The 27,885-nt window shown below is 36.6% G+C and overlaps 1 protein-coding gene across 2 annotated transcripts in view; it reads left to right on the forward strand.

The window, feature by feature from the left end:
* CDH18 (cadherin 18) overlaps positions 1-26,660 on the forward strand; it is a 157,164-nt gene extending 130,504 nt beyond the window's left edge. Inside the window, exons 8-11 of one of the 2 annotated variants that reach the window (XM_075052261.1) lie at positions 7,983-8,104; positions 14,540-14,657; positions 24,273-24,524; positions 26,073-26,660. In XM_075052261.1, coding sequence (XP_074908362.1) covers positions 7,983-8,104; positions 14,540-14,657; positions 24,273-24,524; positions 26,073-26,575 — 995 coding nt within the window. In that variant the 3' untranslated portion in view covers positions 26,576-26,660. The remainder of the gene's footprint in view (positions 1-7,982; positions 8,105-14,539; positions 14,658-24,272; positions 24,525-26,072) is intronic. The other variant, XM_075052260.1, reaches the window with a different exon arrangement.
* The last annotated feature ends 1,225 nt before the right edge of the window (positions 26,661-27,885 follow it).

Genomic DNA, 27,885 nt, shown 5'->3' on the forward strand with positions numbered 1-27,885 from the left:
AAAAGGGCAACTATTTCTCACAAATACTGGTGTATTCTCAAAGAAAATAGGTGGCCATAAAAATAATTTTGGGCAATTCAATTAAGGGTTCTCTCTAGCATGTAGTAGTGCTGATAACAAAAGCGATGGCAGCATTAACAGCAAACCCCCAAATCACAGCCCCTGCAAGAGAAAGATGGCACTAAAATATAAATGGATCGACTTCTGCCAGTTCCAGAGTCAATTTCAGTTAGAAAAATAAACATGTACTTCAAAGTTTTCAAAACAGTAGGCAAATAGGACAAATAATAGTATCCGTGAAGTCTTTATGCTCAATAAGAAGGAATAAAAGCTGTGGGGAAAAAGAAACACTGATGATTGAAGGAATCACAGAATGTCTTGATTTGAAAATCACAGTGAGGATTATAGCTTTCACTAGAAATTTCTACTTAGAAATACAGCAAGGAAGGCTGTGTCAGGAAACTTCTAGATACTAATTCTAACAAGTGAACTGACTGTGTTCAGTATCTGCTCAATAGGCACAGAGCAAACCAGCTTCTAGATATGGCTTTCAGATGATGTTAACATCAAGAGACTACTGGGATTCATAAAGTACTGGACATTTAGATGGATAATAAGAATATCTGTGGCTGTAATAAGAAATGCGATTTTCTGAAAGCAAGATAAGTGCTTTTTCAGGGCAGATCTAAAACTTTCCATTTCAGAGATCTAGAAGATACTTTCTATTGGGAATTATTCACGTTTCTCATATGCAGCTGGTAAGTATACCAGTGTGTAAAATAGATTTCTGGGTTTACTAGATCATCGATGTTTTCGGGATGAAGTTGTGGTGTTCCTGAGTGTCTCCAAAGTGCTCTGCCATGGCTGAGAATGGAAAAGCAGATCATTTCCCACTATTTACCTGAAGGACCAACTTGAATGCAATGAATGTGCAAACTTATTTTGAAGGGTCCATAAAGAGTTCCTAATCCATAAAGCTGTGGAGAGGCTGTGGAGAACAGGAGAACTGAAATAATAGGGTTCCTGCCAGGTTCTGTCAGATCCCCCAACCTTTAAGAACTGCTAGCAAGAGACAGTAAAAAATGACCACATGAAAAGATACTGCACATACAGAGCTTTGATACCACAGTGTATTAGAAATCAAAATACTTAAAAGACATCATTATGCAATTGATTTTACAGACAAAACAAAAATCTTCAAGGCCAACAGACACAATCAGATGTTGGAAAAAAAACCAAAGATATTTGTCTTTGTTTATAAGTCTTCCATATTTGCTTCTCCATTCCTATTCCTCATACTAGCTTCAGGGAATAAGATACTGAAGTGTTGAGTTAGAGCAATAGCTCATTGACAAAATATGCAATACCCTGTAATGTGGTACTGAAAGGATCCCAGGAAAATACAGTGATTACAAAAACTACACAATGAAATAGCTTTCAGAGATATTTTCATGGAGGGCCAATAAACTGTGTTCAGAATTAAAATATATGAAAAAGCAGGACAGCTCACAAGAATAAGAGTTTGGAACAGTTACCTTGCAAGAATTAGGGTAAAAACATTAAAGTGCATGTTCTGATTATAATATAAGCAGTTTTTTCATCAGTAATTTTTAGTACAAATAGAAACAATAACAGAAAGATAGTTATACAATTCAGAGGAAAACAGGATGCACTGAGGGAAATAATAAGTTCCAGCACTGACATATAAAACCCCTTGAGATTTTGAATATTGACAGCCCTATAATTACATTAAATAAAGAGATAAAGTATATAATTATAGCGAGGTGCAGTTATATCTTTTCTTTAGGTGCACAGGGATATTGCCACCTCATATTGCCATCAGTGAACAGCAAGTTATGAGAAGAATTTGCCAGTTCTTTTTCATTCTTTATGGTTGCATTGCAGCAGAAAAGACATTCCCAAGATTTCAGTAGGAGATTAAAATATATGTTACTTCTGATAGCACTAAATGAGACTGTCATACTGAGAATGAGAACTGAAGATAGAGTGGAGATGTAAGGTAAACAGAATAAACTGTTAATGCTATTAAGAGGCACACAGATTTATTTTACAAAAAGTAAAAAAAAAAGACAAAAATACACAATTCATTTCTCTTTATTTTGAAAGACATGAAAACAACATGTGCATTGCCTGAAGGAAGTAAGTCTATGGAGTAATATCTTCCTGGCATACAGCATTGAAAGAATTAGGAAAGAACAAGAATTGATGACATTTTATTTTCTCATTTTGAACTTTTTCCCATAATCAAGAATAACTTTAATGCCTTGTGTCAAATAATTATTTTTTAGAAAAAGAACCCTTTTCAAGATCTAAAAGAAAGTACTCTAAATCAGAACAAAGTGCTGTTACAGTGTTATAATCTCCTAACCCTCTGTGTCTAGTGGACAGCAGGATGATTGTTTAATACCAATGAGTTTGTTGCTAGCTTTGTGTCTTAGATTTGCCTTAAAGTGAATTTTTTCTTACTCTAAATATAAAATTTTCTCTTTGACCTCACTTGCATTCTGCCTGCCAGCTCAGTTTCAGAAAGAGTTTTGGTATTGGTAACAATTACTTTATTTTTCCAAGAGACAGAATCTGCCACAAGTGTTTCCCTAAATGTGGACCAGATGAAAGTAGATTTTAAAAACTACAAGGTCTGAGTTTTAAGACTCTTTTGCTTACGGAGTAATTACAAACTGGATATACGAAATCTTTTTAATGGTGAGAGCTAGACACAATACTGGTACCCTGTCCAAACTTTCCAATGATACACAGTTGATTTTCAGCCTTGGCAAGTTGCTTACTAATGGACCATAAAATCACAATAATATGATTTGTAGCAGAATCTACCATTGTTTTAAATGTGCTTACCAATGCAATAAGGAAAGCCTATACAAAACTATTAAAAAAAACCCAGTTGTCGAAAGGCAGCTAGTTCTTCATCCTGCTCAAGAAGTGATGTTTCTAATTCCAAGTTCGGTGCTTATTTCCCTGTTTATCTTGGGTTAGTCATTGGCTTCTAGGCATGATGGATTTTCTTCTCCTTTGTTTCTCTGGGGAAAGGTATGATGAAGGTACTCCTACGTTGTCATCTGAAGAAGGTGTAGGGTATGGCTCTTCCTGGCTGCTAAGGTGGGTCCCCAGAGAAGAGGCAGTCTTCGGGATCACTTGGCATTTCCTTGCTCAGGGCTTTGTGAATCAGTCTCAGAATCTCAAAACAGACATTTCTGGCCACAGAACCAGTATATTTTGTGGTGCCCTGATCTACTTAGGAGGTGAGCACCAGCATTGTCTATGAGCTGCAGATTTTTGCTTGCATTAAGGCAGAAGGAGTTGCCAGCTTGAAAGTGCTAAATGTTTTAAGTCTGCTGCAGTGCTATTATTCCTACTATTGCTCCTGTTGCTACTACTGCTACCACTACTAGCATGATCCAAGAGAGGTGATCAGCGCCTTCAGGTTTGTATTTGTCAGTGAAAAGTCAAATTTTGCTATAAGAAAAAATAAAACATTTTCTAGCCAACTTCAGATAACAATATTTAAAAGTACCCACTACCTTAAAAAAGCAGAATAGAACATTATACTTATTACTAGATTCTGCATAATTTTCTCCTTGCCAGAAAATTTAGTTTGTTACATATACACCATCCTGAATTAAACCCAGTATTTTCTGAATATTACCTCTCTCACTTACATACTAGACATTCTTTCATCATTTTAGTTCTGTTTCTGTAGTACATTTTATCCTTCCTGGATCTATGTTTAGTCTTCTAATGTGTCAAAACTAATCATTATTAGAGAAGTGTGATGAGTGATTTCTAATTCTCTTTAAAAAAGTACCAGAATACATAGTTGGTTGAACTTCCTAGGTATTGGCTTGCCTCATAAGGTCTTGAAAATATGTCAAAATTAGAAAAAAAAGTTGTTATGGTACTGATTAAGATCAATATTTACTATTGATGATGCATTCTAATCCTATGCTAGGTGAAGATCTTTGTTCTAGATCATGAAAACATGTAAAATTATTCCATTTTTTTTGTAAAATCCTTCACTTTAAAATAGTTCAGGCTGTCTCTGGGTTAAATTATTCACTCGTCTTTCATAACAATAACTATACCAGTCTAACTTTAAAAAAGAAAAAAAAATAAAAACAAGCAAAAAAACAAAACCACAAAAGACTGTTGATGTCAGGACTGTTATTCTGAATGTCATTCAGGTAGCATTTATTTTCATAAAGCCCATGGGAATTTTTTTAAAATGACAAGGAAGTCTCAGACAGTAGTAGCTGTATTAGCAAGCTTTCTTCTTCTTAAATAGGGGTTTTGAAGTTTGCCCACAGAAATTAATGGAAGAGAAGATTCAAGACTTGTGTTGATAGGGACTTCTGTAAGCTTGCAGAGGACTTGCTGGTGGAGGGGCTGATACTCAATGAATTCATTCACTTTACTGATATTTAGTATTCTGGCAGAAGAACTACTTATTCCGGGAAAAGCCTCAAGCATAAGAAAGCAAGTCTCTAGCGTAGGTGAATCAGAGCAATATTTCTGCTTCAGTTACCCCTTAAACCAGTGAGCATTCACTTTGAAAAATCTACTCTTGAGGCATAATGCTAATAGGACACAGAATGGATCTGGCTGTTTTATAATACACAGGCCTGAAATATATGTCAGCACTGATTATCTTAAAACTGGAAATCTGCCAAAGTGCTGCAAGAAATTTGTCTAATTAACAAAAATGTACTACTACAAGGACCATTATTAGAGTGGTTTGGAGACTGCAGGTGAGTTGTACACCTGAAAAAAATTGGAGTTTATTTTATTTTAAAAAAAAAACTAAAAAAAAAGCTTGTAAGGTCCCTCTTAATTAATTCTCGTTCTCTCTTCCCATTGTAAATCATGCTGTTGTCTTGCATGCACATCTATGTAGTATACACAATCTGACAAACTTCAAGACTGTTCTGGTAAGTGGTGTTAATACTTTCCCTGTTAGGATTTTGTAGTGAGTAGGCTGTCAACATGGAAATTTGCCTGCAAATCTCAACGATCCCATGAGGTAACTGCTTCCAGAAAGATAGTGATAATACCTTGTGCCTTAAGAACTCTTTTGAACTGGTAAGGTATTTATGAATTCTTTGTGCTGCAAAGCAGCTGCAGAACAAATAAAGGTAAACTCTCTGAATCTCCATTATATCTCTATGAAAATAATGCTAGTATAAAAGACTAGTGTAAGACCACACTGGGTAATAGTGACAGGCATATAAGAGGACACATTAAAGATGGGGCAAAGAGGCCTGATACATTGTACTGAAAAAAAAAAAAAAGGCATTTACCTTTTTTTTTTTTGCCACGCATTGGAATAAAAAGTTTGATTTTCCTTCCCCAGTAACTATTCCAAACATGCCAGACCTACAGAACGGTTCTCTATCTCTGGTACCCTCTGCCCTGTGCTCTTCCTGCTTTTTTGCTCCCTTTCTTGTAGATGTATTATGCCCCCTTATCGCTTTGAGGATGGCCCTGCTTTGAGCTGGGGACTGGACCGTTGACCTCCAGAAGTCCCTTTCAACTAAGATTTTTCAGTGATCCTCTGATTATCTGATAATCACAACTTTTTTTTGCCTTCTGGCAAAAGCTTCTCCAGGATTTCTATGGTAGTAAAATCTTCAATTCCTTCACTGTAGTTTATGAATCCACTACCAAATGGATTTATTCATCCTTAACCCTTTACTGTCACCTCTGCCTACCATCTCCTTTCTATGCTTTTGTGTGCTCTCTCTTTATCTGCTTTGTGTCCTTCCTTTAATTTATACCCCTTTCTGGTCCACATACCTCACAAACTATGTGCGAGAGCCTCCTGAACAAAGCCTCAAGAACAAAGCTCCTTTGAGTCATAGATCATCTCTAGATCATCTATTGCTCGATATTATGTTCTGTAATTGTATTTACAGGATTTTTGCAATTGGATTGTCTGATGATATTGACAGAGGAAGTTACCTAAGTGTGTTTTAAGCTGTATTTCAGTGAGCAATAAGAAATATTCACTCTCTAGTGCTTGTGCTGTTCTGCACAATCTCATGACCTACTTCCAGGGAAGGACGAAACATCTTTTTGTGTTAATACTCAGACTGCAAAGGGTTTCCTGGAGAGATGATTGCTTCTTTCAGTAATAAGAGTAAAGGTAGATCAATGGTTCCTTTCTCCCAATTGCTTAGTGAACAGCCAAGTGTCATTCTTCCTCACCTTCACTTCATATATTCCTAGCATTTTAACATTCCTCAAAGTGTTCCATTAAAGTGTTTTCCAGATAGCAATGGAAAGCCTCAGTCTTGCATGAATATAATTGAGAGAGCCTACTTTTAGTCCCTTAGTTCAGCTGTTACAAAGATATTCATAGTTTCAGGGTAAAACTGAAAATACCAACAGTCAAGGAAAATTTCAGCAAGAAAATGGAATTTGCAAGTCTATAAATGTCTTCTGAGTGTGTTCTTCTAACTTCTAATGCTAATGTTAATTGGGAATAGAGGTTCCTGTATTATGTAAGTTAAATCTTCTTTTCTGTTGACTTTTTTGATCTCCTTTCTATTCCTGTTTTATGGCGATAATTAAGTTCCAAAAGTGAATTAAAATCATTAGGTGAACATAGACATATTAGTTAAAAAGAAGATGTGAAAAACTGAAGAGAACTTCTAAACCCCAGGCTCTTTGACTAGTATCCCAGGTGAAAACAGAAGGATAAATCTCTCACTTTGTCAAAAGAAACTTGAACTTTCTCAAATATTCTTTCATTGGGAGGCTACATTACTGGTGCCTTTGAAGCCAAATATGTGTCTAATCAATATTTTTCAGAATTCTGAGCAGAGGCCATTAAAGGTGTGACAAATCTAAGGCATTTTACAAATGACCCTTTTTGACAGAAACATGATGTGGATTAATTAAGATCAAAATAACCAAGGCGAATGAGGTTTAGACTACTAATGTTTCTCTCTTTTCTTCTTCTCATGAGCACACACAGGGACATGCACTTTTAAAATGTCAATCTGTAAGGCCCTGTTCTTCCGTCTTGTTGGTTGATGAAAGATTGACTTTGCTGTCTGTTACAGATAGTTTCATTTAATTGGTGAAAGTAAAATGAAGTTTGTCATCTAACCAATTGATACAGAGACTTCAGAAGCTATATTTTAGCTGATTATAAGAAGTTTTAATATGTAATTCTTGCAACAAAATAAAATTTTATTACTAAGAACAAGGGGATTATGGATCAAAAAAATGAGGTTTTTCTCCCATTTTATCAGGGAAAGTTGTATTCTCAGTGAAAGGATTCTATTTATTGTGCTTTTTGAGGGTGAACTCTTTTTGAGGGTGAGCTTTCACGGAAGTATACATCATAGCCTAAGGCACTGTTACTTAAACATTGTTTTCTTACTGGTATGTCACTGCTAAAGCAAGACTCATTAACCACTTTGTGTAATAGCATAACTGTGAGGAGGCTGAACTCAAGCTTGGGAAGGATTTATATGTGCCTATGCGTTCATGTTTTCTTATTATTTGGTATTTTATCTCCTAAACTCTTTAAGGGACTGAGAAAAAGAAAAAGGTTTTAATATTTTTCATATTAGATTTTATTCAACACTGTGATGACACTTTCACATTTATTACAAAGCAATTGATCATTTCTTAGCGTAGTGTGAGAGTATGTGGTAACTCCAACAGCTTTCTCCCACTTCCGTTCCAGAGTAACTTGCATTTTTATTGCTATAACAGTGACTTAAGACTCATACCATAATTTCTACTTTTTTTTTTGATTATTTTTCAAAACAGTTAATGAAGCACAGCAAACAACATCTTTTAGTATCTTGCGGCCTAAATTTCTGCAGCTGTATCTAGTTCTCATCCAGTTATTCTGTTAAGAATCCATGTTTAAATTGAAGATGTCACAGAATATTGAGTATTTCAAAAGGCTTAATAACCTCTTGTGTATTTTGCAGACAATCCTGGGCTAGTGAGCCACGTTCCAGTTGGTATTAGAATCCTGGACATCAATGACAACCCTCCGGAGCTCGCCAGAGAGTATGATGTAGTCGTCTGTGAGAATGTAAAGCCTGGTCAGGTAACTCTGACAGTTATCTTTCTCGCAGTGAGAAAGTAGAATTAATTTATTTGTGAATGCCACTATGTAAGAAGTTTGATTTGGGGAACACGCCATAATTCTTTCTGATTTCATTTTTGTATTTCACATTTGATTCAACTTCCTAACTATATTAGGTGGAAGGGAGAAGATTTGGGAATTTGTTCAATATATCTGTCTTGTTGCTGAAAGAAATACCCAAACTATCTTCAGTAAAGACAGGCAAAACTTGAATCTTGCCAGGTAGGTGATGGAATTTGACAGGCCACTATCCTGAACAAAATGGATGAAGCAGATTTAGCATCTGTCATCTAAGTGTGTGCCACATGGTAGCAAGGTTTCAAATACAGCTCAGTGAAATGGCTGGTTAACATGGCTGCCATCCTCACTTTTTGCATGTTGATTGCCCTCGTCTGTGCAGGGTCATTATGGAAAAGATGTTGAAGGGTTTTTCACAGCTATGAGCATGGGGAGGGTCAGAACTGAGACTGAATAGCTGAATCCCATTCCAGCCACTGCTCCTGTGATCGATGCACTTCATTGCAGTCCGTGGTTTGACAATTTTACCAAGTGCCTTTGCTTTTCTGCATAGATTGAGCTTTTACCCAGCACTCTATACTGGTTTTGCGTTATTACACAGGTTGCAAGTTGCAATTGTGAGGTCATATCTTTCCTGAGGAATATATTACTAGTAATAACAGTTTTCTCATCAAATCTTTAAAAGCGCACATAAAGTGTACATAAATGCGTAATGGCATAGTTCTATTTTTAACGTTAAGACTATAAAAATGCTGTACTTCATCAGACTATAGGCTAACTAAAGTTACTTTGACTCTAACAGTGGCCGAAAGCTGACACTTAAAGACCAGTGTAAGAACATAGCAAGCATGTATGATACTTACCCCATGTATTTCCTTGCTGTCAGATCATTTGCAGATCATTTCCTGATCCAAATACGGTTTCTGTGTTTTTAATAATCCTTTAATAACCAACTCATATGAATCTGTCTAGCTTTTCCTACAACAAACATAAACTTTTGATATCTTCTACCTCATGCAGCAAGGAATTTTACAGTTTAATTGCATGTTTGTGGAAGACCTACCACCTTCTTTTTTTTTTCTCTTTTTTAATCTTCCCATGCTGCCTTCAATCGATATTTACCAGTTCTTGTGCTGAGAGAGAGATAGAGCGAGCACAGTTGATCCCTATTTATTATCTCTATGCCATTCATAAATCTCAGGCACATTGCCCCTCAGCCATCTCTTGTCCAGACTGAAGAGTCCTACTTAACTTGGACAAGCTGTGATAAAGCCCTTCTAGACTTTTGATCATTCATCTTGTCCTCCTCTAAACTTTCTCCAATTCCTCTCTATTCACCTTGAGATGGGGAATCAAGAGTCAAGATGCAGGTATGCAGTGGTTTATAATTCTTATCATAGTTTATGCTTCACAGTATATGATGATCTCTGCTTTGTTCTCTATTCCTTTCCTAGCAATTTCTAACAGTGGCTTTGCTTTTTAACCACTAGTAAGCATTGAATGCAAAAAACTGCCTGCCATAACACTGATATCATTAGAAGTAATGGTCAGCTCAGGGATCATCATCATGTATGTGAAGTTAAGACTTTATGTATAACGAATTTCACGTGTCTTTGTATTGCCTGGCTACTGAGTATTGGAAGGTCTTTAGTGTCAGCCCTTTCTCTTTTCTTCCTTGAAGAACTCAGTATCATTAAGTAGATTTGGTGGGCTGATTATTCATACTCTTTGTAAGACATTTATTATTACACTGACCAACAAGTGGCCCAGCATAAATCTGCATGGAACAGGAAATCTTTGTGACTTCCTCTCGTTGTGGAATAGCCAATTTACAGAAGAGACCCTGTTTCCTGTCTTTTGAGTAATTATTTGTGCAAGGACCTTCCCTCTTATCCCATGACTGCCCAGTTTGCTTCAGTGCTGTTACTGAGACACCACACTCAAAGCCTTTGATAATCTAAGTAGGTCTATCTATCAACTGAATCTCTCTTACTAACATGCTTATTAAAGTAGAAATAATGTTCTGAAAACCTCAAATAAAGCCAAATATAGAAGAATTAGAACTTGTAAAAGACTAATTTAAAAAAACAGACGATAAAATCTCTTAAGCGTTAATTGCAGTTGCATTCAACATATTCTGATTACTTTTAAAATCATATAATTTAACAGTAATTGTTAAATTTTTATAATTAATAATAAGCTAAAGCATGCAGGAAGCTAGCTCAGAAATGCTCTGTTTGCTGGGACTGTTGGTGGTGGTGAGTAGCTGATGTTTCTTACTAGCAAAGTTTTAACTCTCCAATAGTAGCTTTGCAAATGGAAATTTATGAGATGTTTAAAGGATAAAATAAGTTTTACTATAATAGCATTTGCTCCTGATTTGGGTCAGTGCTGTATTTCTTTCTGAGCTACTGTTGAAAGCGTGAATGACTCCTGACCTCTGCAGCATTGCAGTTTAACACCCAAGATTAATGCTACCATGAAGGACTCTACGAGCAGTAGTTTAATATGAAAGGCTGGATCAGCATGCTGTTGTATTCTTAACAAACAGGACTCCATTACGTACATGACATGTACTAATTTTTATTTGCATTGCACAAGGCTTCAGAAAAGATTGTGATACCATTGCACTGCACAAAAAGCAAAAACAAAACACAAAAGTGCCTGGCTCTTACTCAGAAGATCTTACTGTCTGGTTTAAGCAAGAAAATGACAGTGTTCAACAAATATTAAGGAGGGACAAATAAACAAAGATTATAGAACAAGACAAGTGTTCCATATGCTAAAAAGTTGCCTAGCTGGATGGTTCTGAATCACTGAAAAGGCAGTATTTACTCTGAGTTATCCATGATCTTGTGAGAATGATTCATAAGATTTATCACTAAAGAAGAAATCCTGTCATGTACTGCCGGGTACTTCTCCTTGACTAGTGCTTTGAGGTTGGGCTTCAGCCCTGCACTGCCCTGTAATAGTCCTTATTTCTTTCCTCAGCACATGTATTTTGAATTTATTATGTGCAAAATAAACTAACCAATAGTTTGTCATTGGAAGACATTTTTTGTTTGCTTGTTTATTTTCAGAAGAGGCTTCTATGGAAAGAAATCACACTATCATTTAATTGCACAGCCTCTGTTTCCTGCCTCTTTTTCCCTCCACAGTTCAATTTATTTACTTTAAAAAAAAAAAAAGCCAATAAAATTTAAGGACTTAAGTGCTTAAATGAACCCCCCCTAAGGCATGTCAAACAGAAAATGCTTGTGAGAAGATGATCATTTCCACACTGAAGCGACAGCTTTACTCAGTCACCTTGTTGAGAAGATAAACTAAAGTAAGTATCTCCAACAGCTTCCAGGTGAAGCCTGATAGATATTAAATATTAAAGTAGATAAAGCAGCTGTGATTTGATCTCAAATGGTATCCAGTCTTGGAGAACTCTGACTTCTAGAAATATACTGATTTTGTGAATGATTGTGAAACTTAGCCAATGTAGGAAAATGAAATTTTGCAATCTTCCACAACATGTATTTACAAATGAATTTTTCCTCTGCTTCAAATGCAACTTCCTTTTATTATTTTTAAGACAATGGGAGCAAATAGCAATGTAAAAGAAAGTTTAAATGCTTTGTTCCGGAAAGTGAACAATTGACAGTTTACTGAATGTTTCCAAGTTCAGTGTTTGTCCTGGCAGAGTGTGAACCTATTGAAATATCTGACTAGATCTGCTAGTCATATCTGCTATAGCTCTCCAAAGATAACATTTTTTCTGTGTGCTTTTCAGAGGAACAATAGAAAAAGTTGTGATAGTAGTGAAATGTCATTTCCCTGACTCTGTCCATCACTGTAAATTAACACACAGGTGTGTGTATGTGCACATGCACACACACACACAAACAACTTTTTCAGAATCAGGGTGTATAAATATTGTGCTGCTAGCATGAGCTACCTCACCCTGGATGCTGTTATTTCTAATAGCCAAAGGAAATCAATGTAGCTGGCAAGGAACACCTCTGCTATAAGTTTGTCATGTGTATATTTACTTGTTTATTGATTCAGTTCTGAAAAGGATCTGAGTAGAATTTAGCACCTGCTCTCTATCCTCTTCAATTAGTTCTCCGTTCTTGAAATTCTTTCTTTTCTCTCCAACTCTTGCCTTTAAAAAAAATAGCATAACCCTTCATTTTCATCGCTTCAGTGCTATCAACTGAGCTCTAGAGCAGCTGAGGTTCTGTGTCTACATTTTTATTTTAATCAGCTTCGGTAAGGTGCATGTTAACGTCTGCTAATAGGCCATTAATTAGTTGACCTGTTAATTAGAAAAGGGTTAACAGCACATTGGGTGTCAAGAGGACACACACTTTTGTTCCTCACCTCTGAATGAATGTCCTAGGAATCTTTTCCTTTTAAAGCAGGAGCCTTTTCTGAAAGAGTGTGAGCTTTCTGTTTAAAAACAGTTCTGTCAAAAATATTTTGACCTGTCCTATTACACATACAATGTCTATTTTCCACATGGAAAAGCATGATTTCTATACCATTTGCTGCTATACTTTTTACATACATTGGTGAATTCAGGGGATACTTGATCTTCCATGTGTGAAAGCAGGGAATGTAGACAGTATATTTTGTTGAATTAGTCTTAAAAACAAATAAATTTTATACTAGGCTTGAGGCACTGAGGCCTTGATCAAAGGTATTTTTGTTGCAAAATGGCATGTTCTTGAAGCAAGATTCTGTAAAATGTCACTGAACATTTTATGTAAGAGAGGGCAACAGGACAAAAGTTTATCTACTAGGCTGTCAAATAAAAGCTGAAGGTGCATGGCAAAATGACTTGTATATCACTGATAAACAGCACTGAGGATTTACAAACAAGGACATATCTTTTTTTTAAGGTCTTACCTGAATTGTTTACAGCTATGTATGGTATTTAACACTGGTTTTAGTATTTGAGTAATAACAGAAACTGATTCTCTTGAAAATATTCTTCCATCAACTGGTTTTTTTGTCTTGCTTCGCCTCATAACATTTCAACATTATTAACTAAATATATCTAGCTAAGGTAATCTTATATTTCAGTTTTTACATGGTAGTTGTTTCAATAACAGATACACCACCTTTGCAAAATTCAATAGTGAACAATTAGCTTTTGCCAAACTTTTTCACCGATATTGCCATGACTTTGATAAACTGCATGATTATAGATGTTTCAGATTGATATTATTCTGCTACAGTTCAGCAGACTTTTAAAACATTCTTAGCAATTTTCATCAGTATTGTTAATTGTCTCAGGTGTGTATACTCAATATAATGTACTATATTGCATATAGTCAATGGAATAAGCATTGTACTCTATTGGCTTTAAAATGTATTTGTTTTGCTTCTCTTATGTGAATGGAGGTAGAGAACTGTGTGCTGTCTTTCAGTTTTAAAACAGACCAAACCACTTGAGCCCGCGCTGTTTATGCTTCAGGTTCAGTCCAGACAGACTATAGCTGAACATGGAACAGAAAAATCCTCATGAAAAGAGCACTTTCCCTCCTCCTTTTACGTTTCCCTCAGGATATCTATCAGCTCTGTGCAGCAGTCTGTGTGGGCTTCACTGCCTATATCACAAGAACAACTTTTATTAAATTCTACTTTAGCACTTGAGCTTCCAGACCCAGCATGAAAATGAAAGCAGAGGTAGAAATATTGCTTGGTCACACATTCCAAAAGCTTAGCTCAGTTTTAGTTGAAAGCAAATTTTAAAAACCACCAGAGCTTTCGAAGGCAAATGTCCTACCTTTCAAAAATACTTCCTGCGTACATGGTTGCTATGTCCAATTCTGTTCCTTTCAAGTGAACCAAACTAAAACCAGGAGTGGCTGTTGTTCTTCCTGTTCTGTTCTCCGGCAATTTAAAACTGATTCTTAAAAGGAATTTTAAACAGAGAGCTGGTATTATGATATACCTGCCATTTTTTTCCTAGCCAATATTGAAGTGCATCTAATTACTGGGATGGCAAGCAGATGATGCTCCACATAGACCATCCTCGTTCAGCCTGAATTTTGTCTCCATAAAAACAGATGTTTAAGTAAACGATAATTCTGAAACTCACTAGGATGCAATGCAGATGCTGAAAATCTTTGTACCAGGTCCTCACCATATCAGAGTGTCAGAAAGTATAGATGCTTTAGATGCTTTTATCTAGCTCTGAAGTGTGGTTCCTAAAATATTTCATGCTAGAGGAATCAAGCTAATGGCCCAGTCATTTCATCGGTTGACTTTAGCAGCAGTCAAGTAGAAAATTAAAATAGGCTAAGTTTGAGCATCGTACTGAGGTCAGGTGCTCTTTGGGCCAAGTTAAAATTTCAACACATTCACTGTTGATTTTTATTTCAGGTAATTCAGACTATCACTGCAACGGACAAAGATAACTCTGCAAATGGGGCAAGATTCCATTTTTCCCTTGATGAAGGGCTTTCTTTGAATCCCAACTTTACTCTAAGGGACAATGAAGGTAAATCAAACACATAAATCTCAAAGAAATGGGTCTCTCTTTGGTCTGGGATGTCTCATTGGACAGAACAATTTCGATGTGTTTCTTGACAGGGAAAAATCTGTAATCTGTCATCACTGAACTGGCTGATATCAAGGACATGGTGTATACAATGTATTGCAAACTATGAATAATCAGATACTGCATTTTATTTTTATATTCCATTTTATTTTAGCATTTATACTTCATACATTCGGGAATGTTTTTAAAAAGCGGATTAATGAAAAAGATGTTGGCAATTTAGTCTATTTCTAGGTGAATAGCACTGAGTGGGTACTGTCAAGGTTATTGCCGGTTAATTGCATAAAGGAGAAAATAAGAATTTAAGGGGCCTAGAAAGTTGAATTCATGCTTACTTTTACATGTATGATACCAAGAGCAGGTCCTTCAGTGCTTCCTTGATGATAATGTGTTGCTTCATGCCCTTCCTAACAAAGTGTGCCTAAAAAGTACAATCAGAAATTCATAGCAGAATAGGCCCAGAAGGAAAAGGGCCTTCAGAGTCACCCAGCCAGGTGTTTCTGAACACTTCATGAATCAAAGAACCATACAGCCTTTCCAAAAAGACCCCAAATCAGCCTTAATATTGGTTGAGTATTGCCTCATGGTTTCCGTTTTACAACCTGATGAAAATGAAAGTAAACTTTAAATGCTTGTCTGTAGCTTTGCTCTTGAGCTTTTGTGTATGTGTGTATGATGTGGTTTTGTTTGAGGGGGGGGAGTGGCTTTATTTTACAGTTATATTTTTGCAGTAGTGCCATGGAACACCTTCTGAGATCTTACAGATCACTACTCATCTGTAATGACTGAGAAGCATTAACTCCATCATTGGTACATACGGTACATACAGTGATGTTTAAACTATTCTTTACAGATATTTTTTTATCTGCTTGTAAAACCTTTCAGGGAAGGAGACTGCATAATCTTCCTAAAGAATCTGTTCCAATGTTTAACTATAATTACAGCAAAAAAAAAAAAAAATGAAGTCATGCAATTTGTTCAAGCTAGATTCATGGCCCTCATATTCTGGTTCCAAAAGAGATCAATACAACATCTATCAATATTAAAAAAATAATAATATTTGAAGGACTAATTCATAAATTAAAAATATTCCTTAAGTAATGACTCCAGCCTTTCACAGATTAGTATATCAATTCCACTCGGATCGTGATGGAGCATTATAGCAAAAGCCAGAGGGTTGTTCCTGAAATAAAGGAAGTGTACTGTTGTGTATTTCTGTATTTGAGTCTAAGATTCAAATAAACTCATTGAGTATTGGACTGTGATCTCATGTGGGAGACCGTGGCCATGTTCATTTCAGTGCAAGATACATCAAGACATGCTTTTGAATAACTCTATTAAAATTGTGGTTCATGATGAAGTAGATGTTTTATGGTTTTGAACATATTTTAATCGGAATCAGTATTACATGTGTTTATTACCAGAGGAAAATACTGTGTTATACTTTAAGGACTGCATGTCAGCGTAAGTTATTTACCTACACAGATTTATAAGACGGTGAGAACTTCTCATCAATCTCTAATGGGGCAGTGTCACGCTTTGGATATAAGTATGCAGCAGTAAGTACTTGCTGCTTTCTTATTACCTCCCCAAGAGCAGTGAGCAGTAACTTCACCAACAGCAGAAGGCAGCGTTTGGACTACTCTAAGTTGGATTTGGCAGGGGAAAGTAGGGGAAGGAACTGGAAAAGGTGTCCTTTAAGGTAAAGGCCTGTTGTGCATTATGTTTTTATTTTACCTAAGGAGATACAAAAAGTAATATACTTCCTGTAGCGTCTCGCATAAAACTTCTATACATAGAGACTCCAGAAATGCAATTTCCAATTTGCCCATATAATTCAAACAATGACAGCTTAACTAAAATCATCACAAGAAATTTACCTTAAAGACAAAAGCATTGTCACTATAAATACTGCCCTTTATTGGGACCTTTTCTTTGTGATACAATCTGTATGTAAAATATCAGTGAAACATGTATAAAGTGCATTCACAATATCCAGTTATCTAGATTACAACTTTCCTATTTATCACCTATTCCTATTCAGAAATAGAATTTCTGTTGCTTTCTGTTCCAGGAAATAGCTGAGTGATGGTAGGCAGAAGAGGCTTTTCTTATGTCTGTGACAAGTTTGCACTTTTGAAAACTCATGTTTTCGAGCATCAGCTGTTAAAAAGAATCAATGCTCAACACAAGATAGCTGCTATTTTTACCTCTGGATTTAATAATTCTATAAAGGCTGGCATTCTTGGAGGGTTTTATTTGTTTGTTTGTTATGTTTTTTAAAGAAAAAAACTACAGCAGTTGCCTTAAGAGAGTTTTCAGTAATGTTTTGCGGAATGATATAACCCCAAATCTCAATGTCACATTGAAAGGAGTAGTCAGTGGTAGCTGTATCTGTCACTGCAAAGCTATATTTCTCTTGCAGGCATCTTTGGATCCAGTCATCCTCTCCTTATATTTCTTCGTGACAGAGGTTTCATTTCACAAAAATCTCAGTAGATGTTTTCTTCCCTTGTTTTCATAACACAGAACAACAGAATTCTGCTCTTTGAGCCTAAATACACTATTGCATGAATGTTCCCCTACTCCATTATCATCAGCAGAGCTACAAGATCAAAAGACTACAGCAGTGAATTGGACCTTTAAATATTAACACTTACATCTATTCACTTTGACTGAAATCTAGAGGACCTGCGCAAGCATAAGATTTCATAGTTTGTCCCTACCTACCTGTATAGACTGCAGCAATATACAGTCTCAGCATGTGAGTGATTCAGGTCAATAATATTCTATGGCTTCAGAAGAGGAAATAGATATTCAAGTGTCAGTCCAGATAATTAATCATATGACCAGTTAAACTTTTATTTCTTGGGCCTGAACTTGTGCCTTTACTCAGTAACAATCCACAGTGTTAAAGCTGCAGCCTTTGAATATGCACCCTCATAAGGCAGAGCTTAAAACCCTCAGGGATATGTAGGTCAGGAGACAGCCACAGGGCTATAGCACATATGCAGTCCAGCAGAACCTAAGAGTTGCTTGGATCACCTTCTGGATTCTCTTGGTGTTTACAGTTTTCATTTTAAAGAAAAACACGGGAAAGACAGAATATTACACCTTTTTCCCTACTGACTGGATTCTGAAGCTACAGTAGTTTCTTTGTTGCTATGTGACTTTTTTTATATACTGACAAAGTACTAATCAGAGAGAAAAAAGGCTTAAGAGTATGAACAAGCGGACAGCCAACAAAATGATGCAGTATCTGTACACATGTAAGCAAGACAGAACAAGAGCTGCAATAGAATTTCTTTGCTATACAAAGAAAACACATTATGTTGTAATAATTTCCTGCAATTTTAGAAAGCAAACCTAGGGAAGATGCCTTTTTGTTTGTTTGGGAATTGTACTTATGAAGACTTTTTAATGAAAGTGGGGCTGTTTACAGTTTATTCTGTCTAGAATAATGTTGCAGTTTCTATGAAAACCTGAGCAGCCAAATAGGAGGTGCTTTTATGTTGCAGTTCAGATGCTACATAACTCAGTTCATTGTTGTCTGTGTTCTTCTCACTTTGGTTTTTTAGGATGCTATCAAAGATAATTTTTAATGTTTTTTTCACTTGTATGTAATACCTCAAATTTACACTTTTTGCCTAATCAGAAATACCTGCTTTTGGATGTCCCATTAAAAATTTGCCAGGGCAATATGAAACTAAAACCACCTTCTGTTGGGGAATCAGAGGAAAGATGAAAGAAATTCCTCACAACAGAGCTGTTTCTAAGTACTGAATTTTAAAAAAGTCCTTTTTTTATCCTGAAAGAATCATAATATTAATCCAGATGCTTAAAGAATGGTTGATATATTTGTCAAAATTTGTTAGTTTGATGGAAAATGCATGAGAGCATATGTCATTTTTATGATATCCCCAACTGTTAATATATAGATGTACACATTTGCATAGTTTGTCCCTCTCTCTCTGAGGTTACAAAATACATTCCCTCTTTCTGCCTATTTTGTTATCTGTTAGAGACCTCTTTCAGAAGTTACACAGCACTTTTCAGGGAGCTGGCAAATGATTGAACCCTCAGAGAACAGTTCACGTAGGTGCAAGAGAACATTTTATGAATTTTATGCACTGTAAAGCACTGTTTTGCTGGTGATATTTTTTGTCACAAGATATACAGTCTACCATGGATGCTCCAGCGGGTATTGTAAATTTCCTGGACGGTAAGGGTTTGTGCAGAGACTCTGCATGCTCACCCAACACTGCCAGTAAGATTTGTACATTCTCTTACTTTAATAAATTGAGACTGCTGACTTCTGAAAGTAGACAAAGTTTACTTTACTTTCAAGGAAGTACAACTCCCTAAGAGAATGCTTAGCATTTGTTCTCCTTTTATTTCTTCAGGACAAAGGTTTCATTTCACAAAAATATTTGCAGTTTTATTTTTCCCCTCTGCCCAGTTTTCTCAAAGATCTGGCCTTTTGAAAATTGCCCAGTGATGGAGAATATTCTGGAGTTGGAACAAAGGACATTTTTCTCATAGTACCCCTTTGGAGATTCCTTTTTCTTAGTCTCATGCCACAAGATATTTTAATACCCACAGAAGCAGAGACCTGGTTATCTATAGATCTGGAACACAATGAGTTCAATGGCATCTGTATAAAATGAAAATTGTAATGTGTTCATTCACCCATGCCTATGATGCAAAATTAACATTTTTCCTGTGTCACAGATCAAAAATGAGTAAAAAGAAGATCAGTTTTTCTTGGCATTGCTGTTACTTCAGAAGAGAGCAACCTCCAGAATGTAATTCATCCCGACCCAGTGTGAATTCCCTTGCAGAAGTTTCTGTTTATCTCTCTTCCCTGTTATGTGCAAAACTCTTATCTCAAACCATATTGCACAAGATGTCTGTAGCAGGCCAGTAAACTGACTTTACGGCTTTAACGTTGCAAATAAGCATGCCAGATACCAGACCTTGTCTGAGTTCCTCTAGTGCGTCTGAAGTGGCATTAAAAAAGGTCAGGCTGAAACCCCCGCTTTGCAACCCAACATCAGTGGGAAACAGCTACATAGTTCCTGCCTCTATTTACACTGAAGTGGCGTGCTTGCTCTGGTTATATAGTATTGCAAGTTACTACTACTGCCCTTCCATGAAATATCATCCTGTAAAGAAGACAAGTTGTAACTTGAGAGAAATGATATCTGAGAAGGTGCAAAGTTAGCATTGTACATGGTGACTATAAGTGCAGTCCATAGAAGTGCTGTTACTGTAAATGAGTTGAATGCCTGAGCAGGTATTATCACTGAATCAACATATGAAAGTAAAAAAGGAATTCTTACACGAGTACAAAGGACAGAAAGCCAGGACTAGCTACCATAGAGCGAGATGCTTTTCTTCCTCAGGCCTCTGAACATCTTCAATAATATTTTGATTTTAAAAAGTTAGATCTAAGATCGTTCAGATAGGTAACAGTGCATAGTGTATAGGTTAGGTTCTTCATACATTTCTTTTCAGTGCTGCTACCTGTTGGTGTTTCACAAACCAACCCATAAGCAAATAACTATGTTTCAGGCCCCAAAAGTCTACTATGTTGCTTTTCATTTTTGCTACCCACTGAATTAGAAATTGGTAATAGCTTTTTGCCCATTGGCAATAGCTTGAAACCAGCACAAAAAGAAAAAAATATTTACAAGAGTTACCAGTAAAGAAATGAAACAGAAATGGCTATCAATATAGTCCCACCTAAACAAATTAATTGCTCTAACTTCAGAAATATAAGAAATGCAAATCATTCTAATATATTTTCTTTAGTTTTAATTAGTTATGACTTGTCAGAAAATTTATAGAAGTTGAACTGCTGATATCAGCAGAGCTGAAAATTAAAACACGCCTTAAGCTAGAAACAGGTTTTTACTCTATTTTTTTATTTCCATTTCTCTGGTGTCTGCCTGTAATGTATAACGTGTCAAAGGAATTCTCAAATTGTGAATAATAAATGAGTATCCTCCAAAGTGCTGCAGTAGTCACCTTCCATGGTGTTATCATTGTATCTCAGCTTCCTTGATTTTCCTGTGCCCTCCTTTCTTTTCTGAGTTCAGAAACTCAGTGTAAAAGGACGGAGATGATAGAAAGAGGAATGTGATAACAGCCTTGTATACAGTGTGCAGTCTGGCTTAATAAACTACCACATCTTCAGAGTGTGAAGAGCTGCTGCCTTAGAACCATGGAGAATTTCCCATGTGTAGCCTCAAGCCCACTTGAGATGAATCTTAAGTTCTGATTGCCATGTCTGCAAAGCACAGCCCAAATATGAGAATGTTTAGATCATGAAATGGGGCAGTGTGCACCACAAGGAATCAGATAAATCTTTCTTTCCCTGTGTTGCAGTTGTTAGCCCAGCCCTTAGCAATCAGCCCTTTCATCTCCAGCAAGTCGTGGTGCTTATCATACTTCTCAGGGGTGAAGTTCACAGTTTAAATCTATTGAGATAAAAAGGTCTTTCCTTCCAGGCCTAGAAGAATCAGATTTGTAGTTCTCATCATCCTAGTGCTATTGCTGCTATCCCATACACTTGTCTTCCCTGTCTATCTGCTGTATCTGTTTTCAGGTATCAGAGGAATTTCTCAGTCGATGACCTCTCTCCTCCCTTGCAAACTAGCTTTGTTGATATAACTTTTTATTTTATTCCCCTCAGTAAATGCTTTCCTAGGTCATCAGCGTCTGTCTTCATACTTGGCTGCCTGTAGCTTTTACAGTTTGTGGGATTTTTTCCTTTCATGCTAAGATCCTTCTCTTAAAAGTTGCTGTCTTTCTAGCTCTTCTCTCAACAGGTCCTCCAATAGTTTTTGATAAGGAATGTAAACAAAGCATGGAAACTCAGAACATCAGAATAGTGATCAGGATGCTGCAGTTGGTACTGCAGTATTATGCCAAAATCATTAGCTTTGATCATTTTCTACTACCCTTGATTCTCAGTGACTTTCAGAAAATCAGTTCTTAGACACAGTTTCCTTCTCTGTAAAAATGTTAGAGATCTCATTTGTAAAATGTTCTAAAAGATTTAATTAGAAAGAATAGTACATGAGAGCTGAGTTGCTTTCCAGTATTTAATTTATATGTACACACAGGCATGCACTAAGAGTTACTATATATACCTCTGTAATAGTGAGAGTAATGATATTAACACCTCCGACGATATTGAGAAGAGAAAATTTCCATGCCAGTGCCCAAAAGATTGTGATCATACTTTTTATTTCTGTACAAATTTGTGAAATTGCATTGAAGGAAAAGCTTTGCCTTGTTTCTTTGAGAATACTCATAATTGTGTATGATGTTACAGACTCTCCTGGGTATATGTCAAGTAACATTTGTTTCTAGTCATTACTCAAGAGAATACAAAAAACATAAATTCACGATGGCAAATATTTGAAATTAAAAATTTGATTCTGGCTCCTTCCTTGCCTAAAATTGGTCTTATATTTAATTCTATGATATTAATGATACAAGAAAAACAACTTAATGTTGAAAGAACAAATACAACATTAAAAGAAAAAATGTCTGTTTTTTGATTTGTGTTTATTTTGTGTGGTATTAAAAATGTCAGTTCCTTGTTTGGCAAGACCTTCCACCCCAGAGAAGCATGGTTTAATTACAGCTCTTCTCAGATTTTTTTCTCTGTAACATTTGAATTGTCTAGTTTGTCCATTTTGTCATTTTGGTCTTTTTATTTTTTTCGTATTTTTTATTAATTGTCCTCATGATTTTTCTCCCATCTGTCCACAGTTATCTTTACAGCATACATGCTTACATCTCAATGCTCTTTCCTGAACATCTTTGCCAATAGTCTCTGTGCTTAAATCCTGCCATTACTGCTAGATTCCTGCTCAGGAATCTTCAGTTTTTCTTCATTATATTTGGTCTCTGATGCTTTTTCTTTTTAGCCTGCATTTTCATTGCTGCTTCTGTAGCTGTATGGTGATACTGGATCGTTCACTCTTTCTAGATTTATGCCAGAAGATGGAAGGAGGCGGTTTTGCTTTCCTGCTCAGATTTGAACACTGGGCCTTCTTTGGGTATAGGCCCAGGAAGATTCACATGGACAAAATTTTGTAGGATTTTTTTACTTATATGTACAACGTAGCTGAACTGAAGCATCTGGGGCTTGTAGACACCATAACAGAAATAAAGTAGCACATTAAGCAGAAATGAAAGACTGTTCTTACTATTGGTAATAACATGTGCTGTCACCTTTTGGATTTAGCAGTATAAAATCTGAAAATTTTTTCTTTTGGGATGAGAGACATGACAGTTCTTAATGCTTAGCTCATGGATATAGTGTCACTTACCCAATAAGGAACTACATTTCAAGCTGAGTCCTTGAACATATCCTTAGGTTTTTAAGGTATTATCTCTGGATAACTTTGTTGTGTCATTATCATCGTCTCATTTGTTGTAACTTGAAATATAATTGTCCTTCGAACTGTCACATCTTTGAAATTCCTTTCTGTTGATAAGTACATGTGCTAAAAAGTGCAAATGGGAGTGTTGCACTTCTCTAGTGACTTCAGTGGGATTTCTAGGTGACCACTCAGACTTTAGTTTATTGTGGCAGTATTGGTGCTGAGGGAAAAAATTATTTAAATTTTACACATACAAAAATAAGATATAACTATATATTATCCTAGCATTTCTTCCCCTGCACTTTCTTTATGCCCCTTAATTTCTTGGACTTAAAGGGGTATGGGTGGCAGCTTACTATCTTCATTAGTGCCTATAAAAGCTCTTGCAATGTGTGTGTAATAAGCATTAGTATTCTCATTGACTGTAATACATGCCAGATGGACCTGTAGGTAACGTAATAGTGACAAAATCTTACATCACTATCTCCCCTGTGCTTACTCTGCCTTTATCCTATACCAATTTAGAACATGTAATATCTGTTCTTTTCCCCTTATTTTCCCTTCCATTCCTCCATCCCTCTTCCTTTCCCTTCTTCCTCCTGACCTCTCCACAGCATGAGTCTTTGGCCACTGTCCTTTCAGATGTTTTCTGAAAGCTCACTTGATCTATAAAACCTGTCACAAACAGTAGAAAATGAAAGTCTTATTTTAACTTTCACTGAAGACCTTTTAACATTCTTCTGAGAATTAAGAGGAATTTATGTTGTGGATGAATTCCACAACAGATATTCTCAGAATTCCAAGTATTCACATTTACAGATGTCCATGTAGCACCAACAGCATGACATGGGATTAAAACACTTGCAAACTGGGCCCAAAATGTTTGTCAAAGTCCATTTAGACTCCAAGAAAAGTACATGAGCTTCACTAATTGTATTTATGTAATGCTAATTACTTTCCCCTGCCTCCTTTTTTTCCTCCGTTGGCCACAGATGCTTCCTGACAAATTTTAATTCTAGATTGGGCATTTTCACAGATAAGGACTGTCTAGTTTTAAGATGCCCCATGCTTTCTACTCGACAGGAAACAGAGAGTCAATAACATTTTTCATTTTTTGCTTCATTAAAATGATATTTTGATTTTGATATTGTAGATAATACAGCCAGTATCCTCACAAGACGAAGGCGGTACAGTCGAACCACTCAAGATATCTATTACCTCCCCGTTTTGATTTCTGATGGTGGAGTGCCCCCTCTCAGCAGCAGCAGTACTCTCACAATACGGGTTTGTGCGTGTGAGAGAGATGGACGAGTGAGAACCTGCCATGCTGAAGCTTTCCTCTCCTCCGCTGGCTTGAGCACTGGAGCTTTAATCGCAATCCTGCTCTGTGTTGTCATTCTTCTTGGTAAGCCATTTTCGCTATTAAGTAATGCTGTCCTTCCACTGGCTCTCTGAATGTGACAGGGCAGAAATTTTTAATATGATATGTTTTTGAACCAGAGGCTGCCTGGTAGTAGGAGGTAATTAGAAACACATAGCTGTGATTAGAGGGGAAAGGTTTAGCTAAAATTAATAGGGAAAAATGCCTTTAAAGTACATTCATGAATATCTAGAATCCACTAGAATTATTTTTCAGAGGTTATCAAGTAATTAGCACTGCAGATCTTTTTTCTGTAAATTGGAAAGATTTCAAAAAGCCACTGACTCTAATTCCATGACTAGAACAGTGTGAAAAATGATAGAAAAGAGATGAGGAAAGCTTTTTGAAATGCATTACACTGTAAGAAGCACCATTAGCACTGTACAAAAGCCATTTCTTAATTACCTTTGTGGGATAAGCTGGTAGCAATGCACAACATAATCCACAGGGGCAAGGGACATATGAGACTATAAGATGACTCCATTAGATAAATGCCATCGCAAGTGCATTTTCTCCTGACTTTTTTTTTTTTTTTTCCCCCCCAGGCCAATTTGAATGTTACCCATTAGTTAATATTCTTTTTTTTTTTTTCTGGCAGAGGCATAACCTGCTGGGTGCATACCTCTGTATTACTTCTGTGCCTTTCTGCAGTCTTTTAGAGTCGGCAAGAAATAATGGGAATTGCAGTGTGACGCACATAGGAGATTTTGAGGCTTTTTTTCCAAAGGCTCTACATTTTCTAAAGACTACTTTCCTCACAGCTTACTTTAGAACTTCCTTGTCAGAAAGCTGTTTTAAAATGTATAGTAGTACATGTAGTTTATAATCTTGTATTTTATCATACAAGATTGAATATTCATAAGAGAAAAAATAAACCTTTTACATTTTAATTCAATATATATGCTAAATATTGGGTTTAATGAAGCACTGAAAGCCCTTAATAATGCTTCTGAAAAATGTCAGCCTTAGTTACTCATTTCTCATTTAAGTGAAAGAATGTTATCCCCTTTTATGTCCTTCATGAGATCCATAATAATCTGACTAGCGGATTTCATTATTGGCTCAAGAAACCCCAGCAATCCCCACAAAGAAAATACACAGTAGAAGAGTGCGAGTGCTCTTTACTGACCCTTTGGAAGACCAGGCTGTATTGGAAGTTTGTAGTTTCAGTACATCATTGTTAATTTTCCCCTTAATTGTGTGGTCTCAGCCTGTTGCATTTTGGCATGTTGCTGTGTCAAAACACAGCTGTATGGATTTCATGGGTGCTTTCCAGGCATATGGTAATCTATCTTGAGGTAACACCTTACACAGCAAAGGCATTGCTCACTGAGAAATATAAGTATGTTCTTCTTCAGATTGGGCAGGTTTGGTGACCCTTTGTTACGGACATGTGCCTGACGTAATGATCCCAAATACAGTATTAGCCTGAAAATATTACACCTCTGTATTCATGACTTAGTATCTGCTGTTTCTTTAGCATATATCTACTTACTTCAGATGTAAACTTTAAACCTACTCTAATATCTGCAGTTTTCTCTCTAGCAATTGTGGTCCTTTTCATCACCCTAAGACGTAGCAAGAAGGAGCCCTTGATCATTTCAGAAGAAGACGTCCGGGAAAATGTTGTGACGTATGATGATGAAGGTGGTGGAGAAGAAGACACAGAAGCATTTGACATCACAGCACTCCGGAATCCATCAGCTGCTGAGGAGCTAAAATACCGGAGGGATGTTCGTCCTGAAGTGAAGCCTTTGCCCAGACATCATCCCTCCTCAAGCCTTGACAGTATAGACGTTCAGGAGTTCATTAAACAAAGACTGGCAGAGGCTGATCTGGACCCCAGCGTGCCCCCGTATGACTCCCTACAGACATATGCCTATGAGGGTCATAGATCAGAAGCTGGATCTATCAGCTCTCTGGATTCAGCCACAACACACTCTGACCAGGATTATAATTACCTTGGAGACTGGGGACCTGAGTTCAAGAAGCTAGCTGAACTCTATGGGGAAGTAGAATCAGAAAGAACAACCTAGTGGTAATTCCCAGAACAGAGAAGTTCCTAAACAGCTGGAGATACAATGACAGCAACGGTAACAAAAAATGAAAACAGTACTTGGAACTGAGCAAGTTGTATGCAGTTACTGTAGAACAAGTGCCCTTTTCATATTTGAAACTGGGTTCTCCAATTGGAAGAAAGTCAAATTTTGAAAAATACAGAAAACAGAAGCTATTGTCCCTTGTGTATATTTTTTAATTGCTCAATAAAGTCCGTGGTACCGTATCTGTAACAATACCTAAAGTAAAGCCAAGCAATGACATTTTTATTGCAATATGCTTAACATCTCCAAGCTACAGTAAGTTTATGGTCATGCCTGTTTAGGAAGATAGCTAATGGAGGAGCAAATCTCTTGCAGGTGGTTGTGATGTTGCATTTCTAGCTGTGCTCTAGGCGTTGTGATCCCAATGTGAGGTAGCCAATGGGGTTTACTATCAGTGTGAGAAGTGCTAACAGTCTGTTTCCTTTACAGAAGGGATAAGCCACACCTGTCCTCTTAAATAAATGGTCCTTTGATGATTTAATCTTACTGAATTAGCAGGTTGCATTGAGATGATGTCATTTCATTATGTCCTTCATAATCTTTTCATCCATAACCAGCTAACAGAAGGAGGGCATCGTTAGCTGTTAGCTCAAACGCGGCTCTAACCCATAACCCCAGACCTGCTCTGCTACTATGTGCTAGAGGACCTGTTGTTTCCAGTGTCGTGCTTTTTCTTTTTGTCTTTTCACAGGAGCATCATTCATTTAAATGGAACGGGTCCAAAGTACTCTTTATGCAGCAAAGCAGATGAAGCATAGGCTCTTTCAATAAAAACAACAATGGCAGCACCATTAAACTACGCAGTTGTTTGGTTCACTGTGCTTCACTTCTGTCAATAGATGAAGCTTTTCAAGTCTTTTGCTGATCTGAGTCCAGGAGCTACAACAGTCAGTGTAAAACACAGAGTTCTTAATCGTAATGTCTCTCTATTTCTGTGTTCGACTAAAAGCAAAATAGAGCTGCTGGTAAGATATTGGAATAGTGAAAATTGAAACAAAGAGAATAAGATGATGATGATTTTTTCTTTTTAGTTCAACCTACTGATACTTAATTTCTCTTAGAGTAATTTCAATCTAAGCAGAGAAAGCTTTGTTTCTCCCTATTTCAAGCATCATGGGAACAGGAACATTTTAAGTCAGTGGAGGAAGAAAATGTTACAATGTACCATTATTGTTGTTCCTATGGATTAAATAAATTGATTTCTTATGTTAGTAACTTTTTAGCTAAACAGTTCTGCCTAACAC

Source organism: Buteo buteo, chromosome 20 (assembly GCF_964188355.1).
Source record: "Buteo buteo chromosome 20, bButBut1.hap1.1, whole genome shotgun sequence".
In the NCBI taxonomy this organism is placed as follows: Eukaryota; Metazoa; Chordata; class Aves; order Accipitriformes; family Accipitridae; genus Buteo; species Buteo buteo.